At 39.3% G+C, this 24,903-nt stretch overlaps 1 protein-coding gene across 4 annotated transcripts in view; it reads right to left on the bottom strand.

Annotated features, from left to right (window-relative positions):
- Positions 1-4,059: 4,059 nt before the first annotated feature.
- Positions 4,060-24,903, bottom strand: part of Fbl6 (F-box and leucine-rich repeat protein 6) — a 50,774-nt gene continuing 29,930 nt past the window's right edge. For 3 of the 4 annotated variants that reach the window (XM_069841660.1, XM_069841659.1, XM_069841658.1), the window contains exons 5-9: positions 21,024-21,164; positions 19,822-19,989; positions 16,118-16,337; positions 15,633-15,792; positions 4,060-10,211 (exon numbers count right to left, since the gene is read on the bottom strand). In XM_069841660.1, coding sequence (XP_069697761.1) covers positions 9,959-10,211; positions 15,633-15,792; positions 16,118-16,337; positions 19,822-19,989; positions 21,024-21,164 — 942 coding nt within the window. In that variant the 3' untranslated portion in view covers positions 4,060-9,958. The remainder of the gene's footprint in view (positions 10,212-15,632; positions 15,793-16,117; positions 16,338-19,821; positions 19,990-21,023; positions 21,165-24,903) is intronic. The other variant, XM_069841661.1, reaches the window with a different exon arrangement.

Raw genomic sequence — 24,903 nt, 5'->3', positions numbered from 1 at the left:
TTGATGCATCGATTACAGAAGCCCAACAATCACAAACTTGTAATTACTGCACAAGGATTCAGAATAGCATTGGCATGGATCTATTAGACCCTCTGCAGTACATAATGAGTGACTGAGGCTTGGTTTCATCTCTTCAGCCATGTAAATTTGCAGAACACGCGTAGCCACTCCATGACCCAAAAATGGTTTTGTGTGGTGTGCTGTGTCAGGCACACACATCATTGGACCAATATTTTTTTTTTGATGTTTTCTCAGAAAAGTGAATGGTTAGTAAAAATTTCTCCAGAGCTTTCAACGTGTGATTATCTGTGGGAACACTTGAAGATACAGTGTACGAAACAAATTCACACACAGTACAGGAATTGAAAGACTATCAGCCATGAAGTCACTGCCAGCATTTTGCTTCTGTATTTAGTTCTACTTATATTATTCTGCATTTACTGTACTCTATACAGACCCTGGCTACTTTCTGTATGCCAGCCATAGTATGTAAAATGCATACATTATTCTGAAACATGTACAGTTCCAAAAAAGGCCTGACTCTTGAAGCTCCTTATGGAACACGATTCACATCACAACAATTTAAAAGTGTTTTCAACTCAGTATTATCTGAATAGTATTATAGAAAGGTATTTCACAAATAACAATTAATCTGAAAATAAGATCAAATTAATGCCTAGAAGTCATTATGTAACAAACATGACACAGTACGACAACCCTAATTATGACAATTCATCGCAAGTATTCTGATAGCTCTGTGCTAGTGTGCATGCTTGCAGACTTCAAAATTCAGGGTTCGGATACTGATGAGGAAAGAGTTTATTTTTAAATTAATTATCTAGGTCACATTTCGTTTACAGTGAAACCTCTCCTTACAGACACCCCCAAGATACGGACAGATTTTTATGTTCCAACTGAAATAATATAGAAATAATGATAAATTCAACTCTCGTTTACGGACACTCTCAGACAGGGCCATGGTCAGCTGTTTGAGAGTCCTAAAGGCTGGTTCACAATAAACCGGGAACAGAAACGATGTTAAAATAAATGTATTTATTTTTACAATATTTCCATTTTGGTTCTCGTTTCCATTCCTGGTTTATTATGAACCAGCCTTAAAGCTTGCTGACTGCGGACAGAACTTGGATTTCAAGATCTATGTGTTACAAAAATGGAAAATTTACTTTTGAGGACTGTACAGAAATTCCTTAATATAAAAGAAGGCAATACCGTTAGTTGGAAGCAGGTGATATTTCTTAACATGAAAGAAGATGAGGGTCTCGCAGGCTACTCCTTGTTAGCTGGAAGCGGATGGATAAACAAAGTCATAAAATTTCATATAAAGCATGAAGGGATATATTTTTTCATTCATTCATAGTGTTCTGCCCAAGGGCAGGGCAGGTCTTTCACTGCAAACCCAGCATTCTCCAGTCTTTCCTATCTTTTGCCTTCCTCTTTGTCTCCGCATATAAAGGGATATATAATGCATGTTATAAATTGCTGTTAGATTGAGAAGCCTCCCTTCCAATAAAGGACACCTCCCAGATGCGGATAGATTGTTACATCCCTTTGATGTCCATAAATGAGAGGTTTCACTGTACCATCACCATACTTTACTGCATGATTTATAAATATTAATCTACTATTAAGAATAGATCAATTTTCATCGTATCTTTTCAAATGCCTTTCTGGTTATGACAACAATCAACATAAAATTAATTTCAGTAACTTTCAAAGCGATCTCATGTGTACCACTGCTTTGGAGCATTGAGCATGCAAATGTTGAATCTGGAACTTAGAAAATTCAAGTGGGTCATTTTTTTCTGGAACTATATGAAAGTGATACACTTTGGGTGGTGACAGGCATAGAAAAACTCAATAAAAGTTTACAAATACGAAAGATATCATGCTATCCTTTTGATTTAAACATGTATGCAACTACAAAAAGGGAAGTTAATTACTTATGAATAATATACCGCACTAAGCTTTGCAATTATACATTCGGAATTAATAGGGAGAGTTGTGCAGCATCGAATTCTCAATCAACTGTCAATACACAAAATCTACAATTATGAATATGACTGTAATCAAATATGGTAATTGTTCCCATTTCTATTTCTAATCATTGCAGTCTTTGAAAAGCTATTGCACCTCAAACCAATTGCGTATTTACTAGGCAGTCTATTATAAAAGCAGTGCACAAGAAAATAGTTTAGTGTTCATATCCATCATTAAAACATTATTTAATCGTTGATTTTTTTTGTGATGATTCCGATTTCTTTTCCTAATGTAGGCATTCTCACTTTTAACACATTGTCTGCTATAAATAAAAAATACATTATCGATCCAGTTCCATTTCACTTCTCTTGATTGTGAGCCTTTTGTTTCACTTTTTATACACAAAGACATTCAAACTATACAGCTGCATACATTTGGTTGCCACCATTTTGAGTATTTATAACAGTCATATTATTCACAACCGAAGAACTTTGTTCACTGGCTTCATATTTTCATTTTCTTCCAAAGACATAAAAATGTACACTTGTATAAATTTAAAGCAAAGTTTGTAAAACATCTCTATAGTTGGCATCTGGCTGTCATTATGAATGTCATGTCTATCATCTGTGACATGAATGCTGGTGCCCAAAGAAACAATAAAAGAGCTTTTGCTATTTTCTTTGTAGTGTCAAAACGAACTGAATCAAAACCGAAGCTCTTTTATTCTACAACAGTCTCATACTCATAGACAGTTAATGCTCAACTTTTAATTTTTATTAGTAACAACAATATGATAAGATAAATAGTTCCTCTCTAAGAACTTACTTTAACTACAGAGGCTGTTAAAGTAAAGCTATCCCATTAGAAACCCTTACAGTAGCAGAATGTTAAGGCTCCCAACTTGTGAGACATTCAGCATTGAGAAGTAGTAGGGATGTCAGTCCTACGTGCTAAATATCTTTTCCTACTTACCTAAAGAAATATCTAATATCCTTGGTACTCATTTCTGTTAGAGGCTGAGTGAACTCCAGGGTCATAGTGCGGCCAGAAAGATTAGATCAATTGAGAAAATCCATGACACTATTGAGAATCAAAGCCACAATCTTCCGGCTTGCAGCATGACATCAAGGGGGGAGAACAGGTGAAATTTTGGTAATTTTCAATCAAAACATCGCATTGTCACTTTCCCCCCCCCCTTTTTTTGTGAAAAAAATGTATCAATAATCTCCTTTTTATAATATATTGAGCAAGTTTCAGTGCTCTGCAGCACTTGGAAGCACAACAATTACATCATATTTTATTTAAATGGTTGCATTCTTGAAGTTGAATTCCATGCAAACCCTACAAGCTGTTTTCTCACACTTTTTTCAGCACATTTTGTTATGTTAAAAGTGTAAAGGCTTTCATAATTTTGATGCTAGGAACATGGAATTTTCATGGCATATTCTATGAACTGTTGTTAATAAAACACTGTAGCATTTTTTATAAACTAAATAATTTCGACATTAAAAAAATGAAACATGTTTACTAGACACTTAAAATTTCAATTTTGAATTTGCACAGGCCTAATTTTTTTTTAAAAGCCACCATGGTAGTCTAGTGGCTACAGCGCTGGACTTATAATTCTGTGAAACAAGGTTCAATGTCCAGCACATCCCCGATTTATAACTTGTGTTGGCCAAGCCCACAGGAATTTTCTCCATGAGCTTGTTCCCCTGTGGCATCCCAACAAATCTTCATCATCATTTCATCTCAACATAGGCAACAACTCTGTCAGTAAATTGGTCTATATAACTGGCTTCTATCACAACCCTGCAGTATATATTGACTATACCCCAACTCTGGCTACTAGCAACAGGCATCTGTAATGAACACCAATCAAAATACCCCTCATTTCTCGCGAAACACAACAACTGAATAGACTACAGTGGACTATAGTGGACTTTATGTTGTCAGCAAACAGCTGGATACATTAAGAAGATTGAACTGGCTTCTATGGGTGAAAAAATCATGTAACATACCCTCCATTAATATATATATATATATATATATATATATATATATATATATATATATAAATTTCCTCTTCATTTATAGATGTAAATTTAAATTCTGGATACTTAGTTCTTTTCTAACCATATGAAAAAAAAAAAAAAAAAGGCATGTGCTATGTGCTGAAACTAAGTTTTGTAAGAAGAGATAGATTTTGAAAATATGCAATTTTTTGTTTCAATTTGAATAACTTATAAGCCATTCATCTGATCATTATGAAATTTATATGCAAGAATACTTAAAGAAGGGGAAGAAGTGTACAAAATACGAAATATATACCTTAAAAATTGTAGAAAATAGAAATTTCATCCATCATCCCCCTTGATATGCGTCAGAGGAAGAACAATTATTTGTATGCATCTGAAGTCTGACAAGTATAATATGTAGCTAGTAGGTGATGTATGCAATGGAGGGGGAAAAGAATTGGCCACCCTACCCCATTATCTCCTGGCCTAGTTGCCTCATAAGTGGTGCCTTCTTGGTATCACTTGTGAGGTTCAGACCTGTCTTCGGACAGTTGACTAAACAGCAACATCCCCCTTAAACACAATGCTATCGCACGTCCCATAGCTTGTTAAGATTCCATAAACTGATAAAATGGCAATAACAAAGCATTAAAATGACAATAACAAGAAATTGAAGTACTTGGAAAAAAAACCCACTTTGCAGTAGCAATTCTGTATACTGCAGGTAAATGAATGAATTAATGTACATTTAGGCAATCCACATGGGATCATTGTGTTACCTTCAGAGTTGAATTTTGATGTGGACAATGAATAGCTTGTAAATTCTGCCTGTCGTCCTCTCATTTGGGGACAGCATTTGTTTACACGTCTACAACACAGATGAAGAAGGAAACCAGATTACGAATTTTTTATTGCCCTTAATAATTCATTGCTCTCTGATATAAAACTGTGAATCTTGGATTCAATGGCAAACATGGCAACCATTGGACTCACTGAGAATTACATACATTGCAGATTTTACAGGATATACTGAAGCTCGAATCTTGAGTAAGAAGCCATAAGCTATATATTTTCCAGTCCCAAACATTCAAGTAGGTCTATGTATTATTTAAAAATAAATTAATCATCAGCATAGCATAGTTGGTTGGTGAATTTGCATACTAATTCAGAGCTGTGCTCAAGTGTGGGTTACTTTCTCAATTGGGTTGATCTGGTTTGGGTTTTTTTTCGAGGTTTTCCCAACTGTAAGATCACGAATCTCTAGCCTCATCTTGCCAAATACAGTCGAACCTCCATACAACGAAAACTGATATAACAATAAATTCTATTGCAATGACAAATTTTATAGGCCCAGCACATTCATGCATTTTAAATATGTTTTATCCATCATTATATATTTCACTTTTCACTTGGTATCACCCTCTAAAGCTGTTTCTCCATTATTTCGTCTACCCTCTTTCATACTTTCGTTAACCGATCTTGGCATTCTACAGCAAGGAGTGTGTTACAACAGAGCTCTACATGCTTCAAGGGTGTATGACCCTTAACAAGATTTGCTTTTATGGTTCCTACCATTGGCACCTTTCACATTCGTGTGTTAGTTGTTAATGGTGGCAGGTATAACACGAAAACAAATCAATTTGGAGACTAAATTAGCTGCATTTAGTGATTTAGATAGAGAATTCAAGAATATTGAAGAGGCTAAAAAGTATAGTTTTGAGCAGTCGCTGTCTGCAACATTAATAAATAAATGGAAGGAAATAGAGGGCACTGTTGCAAGAGTTGAATTTAATCCTGAACATGTTTAAAAATCTGCAGCAGAAGACGTTGACATTGCTACCTTGAAGTGTTTTAATGAAATGAGGATACTTAACATTCCTATAACAGGCCCTATTCGATGTTTTATTGAGAGAAATAAATACAATGTTCATTGAAGATCTTATCGAAGTTGAGAGGTGTAAGAGGTACAGATAATCTCAAAATATCTTTAAAAGTAACTGACAATTAGTGATGAGATAAACTGCTCTTGTGTGATCACTGTTCGATCTGAGATTGCTCATTTATGATCACGGTGATCTTAGACAGTGAAACAGTGATAAACAGTAATTGAACTGCAAACTTGTTCGAGGTGAACAGTTCATTCTTTCCCGCTCATTAGAGGGTCTCACTGCAATGTTTCAATGTTCTCGATATTTCGCACATGGTAGGAGAGGCGAGAAAATGTTGAGGTTATGTGTTTGTACTTCACAGAAGTCAAGTGTAAGCACAATTCTGAGATGTAAATATAGCGTTTTATCATTTTAAAAACAGATTAAAGGTTTGAAAGTCAGTATTTATTTTATTTATTTATTTATTTATTCATTCATTTAATCTAATGCTGTAGACAAACCGAAAATTGTCATCTGGTTACCCAATATAATGATTGTCCATTGGATCTTGTCCAGTATTCCTGAAGTGAAATATTATACAGGAAAAAAACGGAAAATTAGTAATTTTGACATAATTCACACATCACTCAGAAGATGAATGAAACATTATTTTTTTTTTAAATCGTCATGTTTGGTAAAATGTTATTATCGTAATTTTACTAGTTGAATAGTGCAGCCAATTAATAACATCACTGCTTAAAATAGTGGAATCAATTAAGCAATGTAAAATCCTGCCAGATTTTTGGCTGTCGGTTGACAATAGTATATTTTTCGGCTGTAAGAAATTGAAATCTGCCAGAATCAGTCTGAAATCTACTGAGTTGGCTACACTGAATGTATTGTTAAAATCGGGCGCTCACAGTTTGCAAGCGTAGTAACATCAAGTGTTCATATACCTCCACTTCGTTCTTGTGTGGAAAAATCGGACTAATCAATAAGTTACTATAAAATTGCATTTCTTTCCAGAATCTAATGCCTGCCTTCATAGCACAGATTACACATGTAATAACTAATTTCCATATTAACAGACTTTAACAACACACATGGAAAGTTCGTGCATTGCATTGAAATGATAAATCAAGTTACATATCATGACGGTATAATACATTTCACGTTTGTCTGCAAAGTTTGACAGTCTCGGGATTGCAATCTTGTGCATCTTCTTGCTTCAAAGATACTAATGGAGTTCACCCTTTCAAAGTAAAAGAAAATTATCCATGCGGGAAAATAGTGTGTCAGGACCGAGATTTCCCAATGATCAATGACATAAAACATCAGTTCGAGGAACAATGGAATTGGGGAAAAAATAGCATTATTTATATGGGCCTATTTCCAGTATCAAAAAAAGCGGATGAAAAAGGTGGAAAATCGACAATAATGGGACTGATGCATCGAGGATCCACTGTAATTACGCATTACCTGTCAATTCTTATGCGAAAAAGAAAAGTTTTATGGTATCTTTTGCTTCTAGCAGCTACTTTCCTACAAATTTCTTCTTGAAGCATATTTCTCCTTGTGATGCGATTTTCATCTTCTGGATCATAAATGATTCCATTGTTGATATGTTTAATGCAGGCATGAATTGTCTACGTAAAGATTTATTTTTCTTTGGTCCTACGAATATATTTGTTATGGTAACAATTGATATTAAGAGGAGAAAAATTCGCTCTGGCACCGGGGATCGAACCCGGATCCTTGATTATATGTACCAAGCACTCTAACCATTGTGCTATGCCAAAGTTCAATCCACAGCACCGGATCGAATCCCCCTCCTCCAGTGTCTTTCCCTTTGTGGCCTGACTCCAAGTTCGACATTATATGATGACGTTTTATATTAGCGTAACTCAATGGTTAGAGCGCTTGGTACATAGAACCAAGGACCTGGGTTCGATCACCAGCGTCAGAGCGAATTTTTCTCCTCTAATATCAATTGTTATCATAACAGATATATTCTGTAGGACCAAAAAATTAATCTTTACGTAGATTCTTCGAGGAACAGTGCATATTACTGTACATATCATTATGGAATCCCAGCCACCAAGTCACTCAATTGGGTGTGCTCCTTGTATAATGGCAGTTGACTTAATATAAAATGTCAACATATATGTCGAACTTGGAGTCAGGCCACAAAGGGAAAGACACTGGAGGAGGAGGATTCGATCTGATGCTGTGGATTGAACTTCGGCATAGCTCAATGGTTAGAATGCTTGGTACATAGAACCAAGAACCCGGGTTCGATCCCCAGTGCCGAAGCGAATTTTTCTCCTCTAATATCAATGAATTGTCTAATTTTTTCACAACAATGTAGACTACTTCCATAACTAAGTCACTGCGAGTCACACTTAGTGCTACAAACACAAACTTTCATTACTTTCACTTGTGAAATCTACAGTTTTGATCAGTGACTAGAGTGCTGGACTTATAACTTTGTGAATCTGGGTTCGATACCTGGCATACCCCCGATTAATAACTTGTGTTGGGCAAGTCTGTGATCCAGGTAACACAGAGTTTTCTTTGGGAGCACTGATTCACCTGTGGCATCCCAACAAATTTCCATCATCTCATCTCATCGAGTGTAGTGTAACATAGCTTCCTATGGCACACTCTGGGCAATGACTCTGTTGGTAAATTGGTCTACACAACTGGCTTCATATGGGTGAATGACAAACAGTCAAGTACCCGCCATTAGCATAAACAATTTTTTTTTGCCATATTTGCATTATTCTAGATCCATTTATAATGTGTTCTGGGAAAGTATTGCATTGGTAAGCTGTAAATTCCTCATCCAGTTTGTATGTTCACGTTCATTAACCAAATTTAGAATCTTTGAATAAAATATTCAAAAGATGAATATGAAACATCTTTCCTGTGCGAAGTATCTACAACTTCTGCATGATTAAGAAATATTGTATAGCCATCAATGTGGCTCAGTCGGTTAAGGTGCTTGCCTGCTGGTCTGAAGTTGTGTTCGGGCATGAGTTCGATCCCCGCTTAGGCTGATTACCTGGTTGTGTTTTTTCCGAGGTATTCCCCAACTGTAATGTGAATGTAAGGTAATCTATGGCAAATCCTCGGCCTAATCTCGCCAGATATCATCTCGCTATCACCAATCTCATTGATGCTAAATAACCTAGTAGTTGATACAGCGTCGTTAAATAACAAACTAAAAATATATATATATATATATTGTATATATATTTTGTTATGATAATTTTGCTTTCAGTAATAATTTTTCCTTTGGCTTAATGCCATAATAGTGGCAGGAAATCTGTAATAATTACGGAAAATCTGTAATAGTTGGCACATCTGCATATGATTACTTATAATAATTACTTCCAGAGTCCAGTAATAAGTTAGTGAGCTTGTGGCTTCTTACCAGAGTATCTCTATTTGATTCTTGATAGACTGTATAAGATGTCTTGTTTTTGAAGCAAGTATGGGCTTTTTTTTTAAAGTAGGTACTTCAGTTTCTTTTATCATTCTCTTCAGCCAATGCGTCATTATCATCATCATATCACTTCTCGAACTCTAAATAACCTTAACAGGTAAAAGGGTTGTTAATTTTTTTTCTTCACTCCATGGGTCCGGTATTTTTGTCCTTACAGATTCTGAAATTAAAATTTGCAAAGAATTTCAAATTACCACATCATACATATATAAAGTACGCAATATGTAACGCAGCTTACAAAAACAATACATGTCTAACTCATACTGCATCAATATAACATTAAAATTTACATAACATATGGGGTAAAGTTCAGTAAACAATTTATATATTACTGAATTTTAAAATATTAATATTGCACAAACAAGAAACAGATGATAGAACTGACAAGCAGGAGTAAAAATGCTAACGATACAAGAAAGGACATAATCAAACATTTCAGAAGAGGATAAAGCCAGAAAAGTACACAAACACAATTCACTGCAGGATATATTTACTTCCTGTTCCAGAATTCGAGTCTGCACTCTACAAAACAAATGCTTTGGAAGAAAATGAAACAGTGCATCAGTTCACACACCCGTACCCACCGCTCCTGCATCCCGCTCCTCCTCCTTTTCTGCTTCCACCTCAACTTTGTCGGCCTCCGGCTTCTTTTCAAAGGTGCTGCGCAGCTCACTCACCTCGCTGCCCTCATACAGCCGCTTCATCCCACGTGGCAGAGCTCGGCAGGAGGACAGGTTCAGGGACACCAGCAGTGGGCACCGCAAAAGGACTGCCTTCACAGGGCTCAGACTCACTGATGAGCCACACAAGTTCAAAACTCTGTGGAATACAATGTCACAATTTTTTTGAATACAATATGTTTGGTGATAGTAGCTGCATTAGTCCATTATGACGATCAATACAACAGACAAAGATACACAATTTGTATATCAAACTTAAGGGGTTACACACACCTTCTATCATTTAAAATTTGTTACATGTTTTATCAATTTTGGTTCTCTGTATCCTTAAGCCTGTTCTGATGAAATTTTTATATGCTTAATGTCTGAAAATTACTCTTCGATCTAAAAGAAAAAATATTTGCCCACATAAAACGTTTTTGGATTTGCGAAATTTCAAAATTATCATTTTGCAATTTGTACCAAACATTCTTTTAAAAAATTACTCCCAAGATTTCAAATATTTTTTTCTTTAAATGTAACATTCATATTAACAAGTTTTAGCTCAAAAGTTAGATTATCTACAATGCAAGGAAAGAATAACATTTTTCTTCATTACATTTCAATTTTTAAGAAAATTTTCATTTACTTATTTTACCACCACCACCACCACCACCACCACCACCACCACCACCACCACCACCACCACCACCACCACCACCACCACCACCACCACCACCACCACCACCACCACCACCACCACCACCACCACCACCACCACCACCACCACCACCACCACCACCACCACCACCACCACCACCACCACCACCACCACCACCACCACCACCACCACCACCACCACCACCACCACCACCACCACCACCACCACCACCACCACCACCACCACCACCACCACCACCACCACCACCACCACCACCACCACCACCACCACCACCACCACCACCACCACCACCACCACCACCACCACCACCACCACCACCACCACCACCACCACCACCACCACCACCACCACCACCACCACCACCACCACCACCACCACCACCACCACCACCACCACCACCACCACCACCACCACCACCACCACCACCACCACCACCACCACCACCACCACCACCACCACCACCACCACCACCACCACCACCACCACCACCACCACCACCACCACCACCACCACCACCACCACCACCACCACCACCACCACCACCACCACCACCACCACCACCACCACCACCACCACCACCACCACCACCACCACCACCACCACCACCACCACCACCACCACCACCACCACCACCACCACCACCACCACCACCACCACCACCACCACCACCACCACCACCACCACCACCACCACCACCACCACCACCACCACCACCACCACCACCACCACCACCACCACCACCACCACCACCACCACCACCACCACCACCACCACCACCACCACCACCACCACCACCACCACCACCACCACCACCACCACCACCACCACCACCACCACCACCACCACCACCACCACCACCACCACCACCACCACCACCACCACCACCACCACCACCACCACCACCACCACCACCACCACCACCACCACCACCACCACCACCACCACCACCACCACCACCACCACCACCACCACCACCACCACCACCACCACCACCACCACCACCACCACCACCACCACCACCACCACCACCACCACCACCACCACCACCACCACCACCACCACCACCACCACCACCACCACCACCACCACCACCACCACCACCACCACCACCACCACCACCACCACCACCACCACCACCACCACCACCACCACCACCACCACCACCACCACCACCACCACCACCACCACCACCACCACCACCACCACCACCACCACCACCACCACCACCACCACCACCACCACCACCACCACCACCACCACCACCACCACCACCACCACCACCACCACCACCACCACCACCACCACCACCACCACCACCACCACCACCACCACCACCACCACCACCACCACCACCACCACCACCACCACCACCACCACCACCACCACCACCACCACCACCACCACCACCACCACCACCACCACCACCACCACCACCACCACCACCACCACCACCACCACCACCACCACCACCACCACCACCACCACCACCACCACCACCACCACCACCACCACCACCACCACCACCACCACCACCACCACCACCACCACCACCACCACCACCACCACCACCACCACCACCACCACCACCACCACCACCACCACCACCACCACCACCACCACCACCACCACCACCACCACCACCACCACCACCACCACCACCACCACCACCACCACCACCACCACCACCACCACCACCACCACCACCACCACCACCACCACCACCACCACCACCACCACCACCACCACCACCACCACCACCACCACCACCACCACCACCACCACCACCACCACCACCACCACCACCACCACCACCACCACCACCACCACCACCACCACCACCACCACCACCACCACCACCACCACCACCACCACCACCACCACCACCACCACCACCACCACCACCACCACCACCACCACCACCACCACCACCACCACCACCACCACCACCACCACCACCACCACCACCACCACCACCACCACCACCACCACCACCACCACCACCACCACCACCACCACCACCACCACCACCACCACCACCACCACCACCACCACCACCACCACCACCACCACCACCACCACCACCACCACCACCACCACCACCACCACCACCACCACCACCACCACCACCACCACCACCACCACCACCACCACCACCACCACCACCACCACCACCACCACCACCACCACCACCACCACCACCACCACCACCACCACCACCACCACCACCACCACCACCACCACCACCACCACCACCACCACCACCACCACCACCACCACCACCACCACCACCACCACCACCACCACCACCACCACCACCACCACCACCACCACCACCACCACCACCACCACCACCACCACCACCACCACCACCACCACCACCACCACCACCACCACCACCACCACCACCACCACCACCACCACCACCACCACCACCACCACCACCACCACCACCACCACCACCACCACCACCACCACCACCACCACCACCACCACCACCACCACCACCACCACCACCACCACCACCACCACCACCACCACCACCACCACCACCACCACCACCACCACCACCACCACCACCACCACCACCACCACCACCACCACCACCACCACCACCACCACCACCACCACCACCACCACCACCACCACCACCACCACCACCACCACCACCACCACCACCACCACCACCACCACCACCACCACCACCACCACCACCACCACCACCACCACCACCACCACCACCACCACCACCACCACCACCACCACCACCACCACCACCACCACCACCACCACCACCACCACCACCACCACCACCACCACCACCACCACCACCACCACCACCACCACCACCACCACCACCACCACCACCACCACCACCACCACCACCACCACCACCACCACCACCACCACCACCACCACCACCACCACCACCACCACCACCACCACCACCACCACCACCACCACCACCACCACCACCACCACCACCACCACCACCACCACCACCACCACCACCACCACCACCACCACCACCACCACCACCACCACCACCACCACCACCACCACCACCACCACCACCACCACCACCACCACCACCACCACCACCACCACCACCACCACCACCACCACCACCACCACCACCACCACCACCACCACCACCACCACCACCACCACCACCACCACCACCACCACCACCACCACCACCACCACCACCACCACCACCACCACCACCACCACCACCACCACCACCACCACCACCACCACCACCACCACCACCACCACCACCACCACCACCACCACCACCACCACCACCACCACCACCACCACCACCACCACCACCACCACCACCACCACCACCACCACCACCACCACCACCACCACCACCACCACCACCACCACCACCACCACCACCACCACCACCACCACCACCACCACCACCACCACCACCACCACCACCACCACCACCACCACCACCACCACCACCACCACCACTACTACTACTACTACTACTACTACTACTACTACTTTCCTGTTAAATATAAGGTAAATATTGAGCTACAGTTTGTTGATTTTACTAAGAAAAATGCCATGCAAAATTTTATGCAATTATCTCAAAATTTGTGGAAGATATGATCTGAACAGTTTTGAGAAAATGAGTGATAAAATTATAGATTAATGGCTGGTATTATGCTAGCATGGAAGGACATTTTAATGGATAACTCGGTTAATTTTATAGATATCTTAAAATCCGTTTCACAGATATAAAGTTGAGATATATTATTAAATTATAAAAATAAAAAATAAAAACCATTTTTTTTTTACCCTAAAGTGTAGGTACGTTTGAGAAAAACTTACAGATTGCTGGCTGATATTTTGTTGGCAATACATTTTAATGCATAGCATGGTCAGTTTTATTGATATCTTATAATTCATTTCACAGTTATAAAGCCACAGTAGTTCACATTCAATTAATATAAAAAAAATGAAAAATTAATTCTTTTGATCCTCGAAGGTATGTAAACCCTTAATTGAAGGGCAAAATTTCAGGACTGGATTCCTCCCATGTAGAAGAGAACAAAAGTTTATAACATGGGTCTGAAAATGTTCAATTTTTTAGTTACAAATATATTTGCTAGAAATTTTGTACACTCTGTTGACATTTCCTTATATGAACTGTTCAAAATGTCAACCTCCTGCTTGAATACAGGCCTCAGCTCGCCATCTTCTTGAGTTCCAAACATGCTCCAAAATTCCTGGTGTAGTGCATATTATTTGACAAGCAGCCACAATTCGCTCGCAGAGAGTTGCTGCACCTTCCAAGCAGCCCCACAGAAAAAAGGCCAATGGGTTTAAGTCCAGTGAGTCTGAAGACCAACCAATATTGGTCCATCTCTACCTATCCAGTGACCACAATAACGTGCACCAAGGTACTTGTGACATAAATACTAAAATGTGTGGGAGCATCATCATGCATGTATATCGTCCAAGAAAGTAGGCGATGTGGTGCAAAAGAACCTCTGTAGTTCTGCCTGTAGTCTGTTCAGAAATACGTGGTCTCAACAAGTAATCACCAACAATGTTGGGCCGAGAAGACTAACTGTTTCATTGAGATCTGTGTCTGCCCACATGTCCTGGTTATGCAAATTCCGGATTTCATCTCTTGTAGAGTGCATTAGGATCATAGTGGAAAATCTGAAAACTCAGAAATTACACATTTCCGGACATATGTTGTCATAATCTATCCTTCTTCTGTACTTATGAGAAATCCATTCCTGAAGTTTTGGTCCATATTTTTGTTACATTATGTATATTGTTCTCAGGAACATTTGAACATATGAACTTCGGATCTAGGGAAAGAATACTGTCTTCTAAGCTGACCCAACTTGTGAAACTGGAACAATGTACCTGAGTGGCGACTCTGCTCCCTGTTCAGCCAGGGCCGTTACTGCAAGGTCCAGGGACTGAGTGGCAGTGGTCCAGGCCAGATCTACCTCGATCAGGCTGTGACTCCATTTCTGCGCAATGAGCTCCAAGCCTGAACCTGTCAGCCTTGTTACGTAACATCCTGCAATACATGCCATGCACTTACTATTTGAGGTTCAAAATTATTACGTCTGTGAAAAATCTGATCTACCATAATATGCTCCATCAAAAAAAAAAAAATTAATAATTCGCAACACAATCTAGAATTTAAATACCTAAGTTATTTGTACACTAAGAAATATACCATTTCACAGTTTTTCATATGCTAAGGATGTTCAGTCTTCGGGGGGGGGGGGGGACAAAAAAAACACACACACACACACACGCACGCACGCACGCACGCACGCACACACACACACACAGTATCTCCTATACTAACCACAACTGAACTCAACAGAATGACTTACCTGACAGAAAGAGATGCTCCAAGTCCCAAGCTGGCACCCTGACTAAACTCGAGTCCGTCACTCGTGAGCATCCACGGACGTCCAGCAACTTCAGCTTGTGAGAATTCTTCAGAATTCGTTCCACAGAATTGTCATCCATGACAGGTGTGGAGCAGAAGCCATCAACAGCAATACCAGCCACACTCAGTTCTTCAAGAGCTGGGAAGCCAGGGGATGCAACCTGTAATCACATAAAAATAAACAAAATATGTGTAGACTTCCACACATTAAAAGACAGTCAACTCCGGATATCGAAGTGTCTTTCCCCTAACCTTAAATGACAGAAATGAATGAAATTGTGAACAAGAAAATAAAATATTTCATTTTTATGGAATGGATTACACTGTATACTGTATACTATTACTCACAGTTGATTTACTTAAATTATGCTGTCGACCCACGTCCGCTTGCAAAAGACCACATTCAATGTCACTTATAATATTCGCCTTTTCTTCCAAAGAAAACTCTTTACACTTCGACATTTTTATACAATACATTCACTGTTGGAACACTACAAATAGACTGATCAGGTACAAATGACAAATGCTGTTATAGTGTAACTGCGTACTTAGCCTTGGAATTTCCCGGGTCACTTAATGGAAACTGGAAGGGGGTTGATGGAGTTTGAAAGCCATCGGAATCTTATCTTCATTTATGCTCTGGACATAATGTCCGTCCCCTTTTAATAAAAGAAGGCAATTTCATTTTCTGTTGTTTCGACGCTATCCGTCATAATGGAAATGTTTCTGAGAACAAGAGGCAACCCTTTGACGGTGGAGGATTAGAAATAACTGTAGAGTAGAGTGTCTGAGAACAGAATGTCAATCCTTCGATGGTGGAGTGAGGCAAGGTCGTCACGCGTTGCCTGGATTTACAGTACAGCTCATTGTCTAGGACTCACTAATCCTACCTTTGTCCTTTGACTAAAGGAGTAAGAAACTTAGAATGTTGTTCTCAACACATTCTTTCAATTTTATACAAGAAGGTATGACTTCAAATAAGAATTTGTCAGGATACAAAGTTCACTATAAACAGAAATATTAATGTACTTTTTAATGTATGCAGGTCAGGACCAACGATTTAGGTTCACTATAGCCAAATGTTCACTATAACCGAGTTCACTATATCCAGGGTTGACTGTACCCCAAAAGAGCAAATATGACAATGAAGATGCTGGTTACTGTAATATCTATGCACTGAAAGAAAGTGAATTCTGAAGACAAAGAATCTAGGAAAATAAAATTACCGGTATGTATTTATAAATCTGGTTACTAATATTCTGCTTCTTTGTCTTCTTGTATTGCAGTAGTGCATAATCTTATGGTTTAATTAATTTATTTCTTGAATATGGTAGGTACTGCTTCATGCAGAGGTAACAAAGTGAGCTTGAAATTAAATAAATGGCTATATTGGGTAAATGGCCAGAGGGACACAATTATCATCTGAGAAGTGCCTTAAATATGATTCTGTTGTTATTGGACTATAAGAGACGAATTTTTACCACACAGTATGGTCCCACATTTCTTATTTTTGGTGTCAATTGCAAATTGTTTTTTAATTTATTACCATATTTGCTGAAAGCTTCATAGGATGCTGAGAAAACTGAGACAATGTTAAATCATTCAAGAAGTGTGGCATTAGTAATGCACTGGATGATGCAGAGGACAATTTGTTGTACGAGGTTTCAGATTCTGATTTAGAAGAGGTTTCAAGTGATACTTGATTTAGCTCTGGAGATGAATTTCTGGGTTTTGACAATGAAGATTAGACGATATTCTTTCACTTGTATAATACTACATAATATTATTTAATTAATTTCAATTATTCTTCACTGTATCTTTATCTCACGTTTCTCAGAAAATCAAATTGTACTTTATTTTTAAGTTTACCCTTGTTTTGTATTCTCTCCATATATGAAATTGTGCTTTTGTATTCTGGATTCTAGTGGTCAGCCTTAGATGTCGGCCAGATGTCCAAAACAGGAAACTACATTAGGTATTTGATGAAAATAGGCCTATGTATTATTTTATATTTGAAACACTGTAAAATCATTATACAGTACTATTTATTGATAAAGTTTTTTCCCCCAGAAAATGTGTAGAAAAAAGAGTGTCCTATACACTGTTGAATATGGTAATATAATCAAAATTATGATACTAATCAATAAATTAAAACACGATAATTTAGATTTTCTGTCAAAAAAAAAGCTTCCATCTCCATTTTTTTTCATTTTGTTGGTAGTTTTTAACCGATAAGCAGAAATACAATAGGTTTGGAATGAATTATTAACATGTTACATTTTATTGATGAAAGTTTTCGGCATATTTATGCCATCTTCATATCTTAAAAGTTGTCTTTATACATGCTTGATATTATGCCACCATGGTTAAATGTAATACATAACTAACAAACAACGAAATCATAATTACACTATTTGTAAGGCGAACTTGTGATTGTTGTGTCCACATTCAGTTGTTGATTGTACACTGTCACTTCATAATATGTTGAAACACAAACACTAGATGAATGGAACAGATTAAAACAGATCTATAAATCATTAGCATTAAACATTAGCAGATGACACTTGATAAAATTCAAAGACGAATGTCATTGTCGTCATTCACTTTGTTTTCGTGTTCTGATAAAACAAGTAAAAACAATTAAATATCTGTGCATATGGTGAATTATGTTGCAAAGTTTTCTGGCGTTAACAATCAAATTGGAGTACAATGATGTTAATATTAGATATTAGCTTGTTATGGACGTACGTTAACAGTTTTTCACGTTGTCACTTCTCGAAGTTCAGTTAGCCGGACATGCTGTAAACACGCGAAAATTTATTAGGACTGTATTCAAATTAAAGTACTTTTTTGTGATCTCCGGTAATTAATTGTGGAGAAATTGTAGAAAATAACTTACGTGCAATAGCTGATGTTGTTATGGTGGTGTGTTCGTTCTGGTGGCTCGGCTCTGACTGAGATTCAGGAAGTGCTCACATTATGTAACCTTACACTAGTGTACGTCTAACAGTAATCACAAGTTCGCCTTACAAATAGTGTAATTATGATTTCGTTGTTTGTTAGTTATGTATTACATTTAACCATTGTGGCATATCAAGCATGTATAAAGACAACTTTTAAGATCTGAAGATGGCATAAATATGCCGAAAACGTTCATCAATAAAATGTAACATATTAATACTACAGTGTAAGATAAGCAATAGATGGCCCCATTCATTCCAAACCTATTCTATTCCATCTCCATTGTCTAATTACTTGTAAACAATGTGTATAAAATTTTCCATCAAGTTCTGACAAATAGTTTCTGAGAAAATGGCACCAGGCAAAAAAAAAAAATAATAATAATAATAATAATAATAATAATAAATAAAAAATACGAAGTTCAAAAATTTTCACTCCAGTGTTTAATTAGCCTATTGTCAACTGAAAGAAAATAATCCTAGTTACTGACTGTGGGTATCAATGAACTCCGAAGATCAGTTTTACAATTGGTGAAAATTTTGTTTGTCTATCTGCTACAGGTCTGGAGAAAAATCAATTTCTTTTCAGATAAGGAAAAGTGAATGAAAGAGTTGGCAATCTCTACCAACTGTCCTTAAAAAGAGGCAAACATTTCCTTTACTTTGATGAAACAAATGTTCCTACCTGTTCCTTTAGCGTTGCTGTTGATAGGGCAACCTGACTATTGGTTATTCTCAACACACGTAGCTTTTGGCAGCCTTCTTGGAGCTTCTCAACATGGAACAGTGCTGTAGTGTGTGCTACAGTTCGAAGGTTTGACAGATCTAAAACTTGTAAATTGGGACAATGCGTCTACAAAAAGAAAGACACATCATATAAAAAAATTACTACTATCAAGTATGAAACATTTAAAATATAAACATATAATCAAGTTACAATTAATATGCAAAACATTATGTATGTTATTTATTTACAATATAATGAAATGTGTTTGTAATTAACATCATACTAATCAATGTCGTCATTATGATGTGTACTTTGGCTTAGGCCATTCAGGACTGTTACGATTCAACTAAAGATATATCCATCTTCTTCTTAACTGAATCAAATCTATCTCTGAAGACAATGAAAATGTCAATTGAGGGAGTGGTTTTTATTCATTCATAACAGATCTGTGCACTTGACTTCACATCCTCCACTATATTGTCCAGTTTCAACTTATCTTGAAGCAAAGACAGCGAACTGAACTGTAGGATAAGTTTCCTTCAAAACAAAATACGGTGAAATCCCGTTTTTAATTTACGGTCATCCTATAAACAACTTTCACAGTTGCTATGATAATATATGCCAAATTTCATTTGTTAACTATTTAAAAAATAGTCCACATTCATTAAACCATGAAAATTTGCAAAATATGGGGAAGCAAGTAAATTATGATACTATGAGTGACGAAAGGATAGGGAAGGAACAAATTAGGAGTTTTTTAAACTGGTTATGTAACGACATTGTATCAACTACTAGGTTATTTAGCTTCGATGGGGTTGGTAATAGCACAATGTTATTGTGCGAGATAAGGCCGAGGAATCGCCAAAGATTATCTGGCATTTGCCTTACAGTTGGGGAAACCCTCGTAAAAACCAACCAGGTAATCAGCCCAAGCAGGAATCGAACGCACGCCTGAGAGCAACTTCAGATCAGCAGGCAAGTGCCTTAGCCAACTGAGCTATGTTGGTGGATAATTAGGTTTTCTTTCTGCCCATCACTGAAAATATGAAAATAATGAATGTCTGTATCAAAAAATGTATTTGCTCAATGAAATTTGACTATGCTTAATAGGAACAAACCAAAATACAGTGATATTTCTTTTAAATGTCTCTGGTACTTACTGCTACTGCTGTTATAAGCTGAGGTACTCCAGCAATCTTGTTATTTGCTAACACCAGAGAGGTGAGTCTTTCACCCATTGTTTGTGTGAGATGACTTATTGACAGTAACGATGTAGCACTCCGTGTGTGATTGGACTCAGGCTGTGAGAAGAAAATTACATGTATTTAAAAAATGCAATTGCCACATTCCACTATAATTCTGAAAATATTTTTTAGAGAAGAGGATTTAAAAAAGTTTACTACTCCAAATACTGACGAAAAATCTAATCATATTTGGTTAGTACTGCAGACATTCAACTAACAATTTAGCTAATGCATTATTTCGGCAACAAATACCCAGGAACAAATAGCAAATAAAATAGTATTGGAAACTGTTCTATTTTCTCTACTACCATTACTATTATCTTATCACTATAACCCAAAGAAAAAGATCCTGGTATTACAGAGCACCACAACATTAGTAACTATACAACAGAATTTTATGATCCAAAAATAAAGTATAGAAACACTATAAACTGAAGAAAATCACAAATTCAATCAATCTACTAAACAAGGAAAATAACATTATATAAAATTAAACTATAATTACCATTAATAAATTTGACGTAATTGACTTTACAGTAAATTATATTAGAATTGTTTCCAAGTTATCAACTGAAAAATGATGACAATTGTTACTAAGTATTAATTTAAAGACTGTACACGAACGTCCAACTCGCATGATGTTCTTGGAGTTCATTCAGATTAAATGTTATGTGCATGACAACTGTCCCATCTGTTGGGAAATGTGGGTATTTCTCAAGCCACTATTGAAGCAGCAAGGATTTCTTGGATTTTATTTTCGGCATGTAAGTTACACTTAGTTGCTGCTTTAGGACTTCACACTGGGAACACAAATGAAAGAACGGATAATAACATGAAAGATTCACATAATCCTGTCATATGCTGTGACTGTCGTACAGTCAAGTAAAGAAACAATCACCAATGCCACATACACAGTAGGTTTGGTTTACAAAATAGGTAAAATGGACAAGTGAGAAAATATACACAAATAAACAAAATATGCAAAAGAATTATTATTATCATTATTATTATTATACATGATCTATTATGCTAACAACAGTACTAAGGTTTGCTGCATATCTAGGTTTCATGCAGGCATCCACACATGTCCCTAGACCAGCCCCCTTGGCACTTTACCAATCAGTGATAACGAGAATTATTATGAAGATCAACATGTAAATGAAGAAATGGGAGAATCAGAAAAAAAACTAACTGTAACCTTGTCTACAACAAGCGTCACTATGAAAAATATCAGGCCTAAATAGGATTTCGAACCCCAGATCATGTGAGTGACAGGCTGATGGTCTAGACCAGTAGTATTCAAACTCTTTTGCTAGCATATCCCCAAAATACATTTTTTTTACCTTCATACTCTCTAAACTGCATTGCAATTACTATATAAGAAATAACAGAAATCTATCATTATAAAAAATAAATTATTATTATTATTATTATTATTACTATTATTATTATTAAAGGAAAGTAGCCTAATATGGAGTGGTGCTAAATTGGGGTACTTCACAAACTCAGCTGTTTGGCACTGATATAGTCTGGAAACTTAACAAATCACAAGGGCACAGGCAACATCATTTTCTGTGAGTAGGTCACCATATTACTGTGTGAGAAGCTGCCTCAATGAGCCGAAAAAAGAAGTTGGCACCCTCGAAAATTTTTGTTCATAGTGATATGTGTATAAAGTATAAGAGGCTAATTTTTGTTTTTAAAAATTTATGCTCAAGTAATAATACGAAAAGCACACTGTCTGACACTACTCTGTTCTTGGCCTAACTCCATTCCAGAGAGTAGCTGGAAGCTTTAGTAGTTCAGCATGACCAGTTACCTATTATGGGGTAGGACAGAGGACCTATTATGTGGTACTCCTTATTAGGGAATGTGCATTATTATTTTAGATTATAGGCCTATTAAGTGCATATGAAACTTTCATATCTCCATGCTTTCAATTTGAATCTTTGTCCTCCACCGAGGATAAACAGAAAAGAAAGAAACAAACAAAGAGACCAAAAAGTGAGCTACTGAGAATAAACCTTTATAACCAGTCCGGATCTGAATTTGTGACTTTTACTCTGAGCACCAACTGATCACATTCATTAAAGAATTGTTTTGTGTAATAACTGAAATTGTTGTAGTTAATTACAAGTATATTTACCTTAGAAATTCCATCCCATATTAGGAACTCCTATCACCCCATAATAGGTACTATCCCATATTAGGAAACCAATTGTAACATTTTTAAAAATAGAGTTTGTAGCTTAAAGTAGTATATTTATGTAAATGAATGACAGCCTAGAATGTAAGGAAAGATTTGGAGAATCAATTTACATCATGTGTGGATATAATAATAATAATAATTGATATTCTCGATGTTTTTAAAGAAACAAAAAAGGATCCCATATTAGACTACTTTCCTCTATATATATACAATAGTTACTGATGCAATAATAATAGTAATGAATCCTGTAAAATGTTACTAAAGCATGGAAAAACAAGAGTTGATATTGTAAAAGAAAATATGTAAGCTGCAATAATTATCAACAAGTATAATAAAACTTGTTAAGATTTATTCATTAAAGCATCATCAGACAACAACAAATTACTACGATATCGAATTTGAGTGAAGTCTTACATTGTTACACAAATACAACATATGATTAATCTATCCATTTCAACATAAATTCAATATGCTAATATTAAATTCGTAATACTAAATACATATATACAGAAAACTTAATAAATTTCACAGAAGAAAGAGTTCGTCCAAGTACTAAGTTCGGGAAGAGTACCTAAAACGCTCATTGCATTTCCACATTGAAAGCAATACTTAAGCAGTGACGCAAATAAGTAGTGCAACGGCGATCACAAGTAATGGAGATCAAAATTTGATTGATTTGAGATACCAAAACTTTAGCGTCATGACTCCAAGGACCGAAGGTTTCCACAGCAAAGGGGGTAAAGATACAATTGTCTAAAAGATGAGCATATTTATTGACTTTTTTCTTCATAACTAATTCAGCAGCAGGTGCTGCGCGTCTGGAGGTATTCGGTAAGTGAGATGGAGCTAGAGTGTCAAAGCAAGTGGAGTCCCAAATTAAAGATTAATAAAATTAATATATCACCATATATCACATACCTAGTAAGTGGGATGCATACCCCTTGAGACAACCCCATTCATCTAGATTACATAGCCATTTTCGAATATACACAAAAGAACAGATGCTAACATTAAAATACTGTAGGCATGAAAAGTTGGGTCTATGTGATCATTTTAAATATAGGAACATGGTGTCGCTTATGGACCATTTTGGCAATACACAATGCTAAAGTCATCATTCCATAACCTGGAGGACATGCAGCCAATGGTGCTGTGGTATGTAACTGTAGGATGAATTAATTTAAAAAATATTACAGTATAGTTGTATGGATCCTGAGCACAGCATAGTTAAAGAAGAGAAGACAGTAGAGGTAAAAAATCAGTTTTTATTCAAAATGATTGGAGAGTAGCTCACAGTAAGTGTTAATAGTGTCCCAGAATTGTCTTGATTACACAATTCAAATCATCTTCGAAAGGTGGAGTTCTAGTGTAAACAAATAAAAGTAGATCTCTTAAGTACTCTGGCAGCTGTATAATCTCCAGGCAGAGAGACGCAATATGGCATTGTATAGTACCAAAATTACGTGTCCCTTTACTTAAGGGGTTACGTACAGCATATAGCAGTAAAATTTTGGTAATATTCTACATTCTTTTTCCTCCATTCCTGTATCTTGTACAATAATGAAAATTAGTATGTGTAAAATACTA

The sequence above is a fragment of the Periplaneta americana genome, chromosome 12 (assembly GCF_040183065.1).
Source record: "Periplaneta americana isolate PAMFEO1 chromosome 12, P.americana_PAMFEO1_priV1, whole genome shotgun sequence".
NCBI classification, from domain to species: Eukaryota; Metazoa; Arthropoda; class Insecta; order Blattodea; family Blattidae; genus Periplaneta; species Periplaneta americana.
This window is presented reverse-complemented; position numbering and strand designations above follow the sequence as displayed.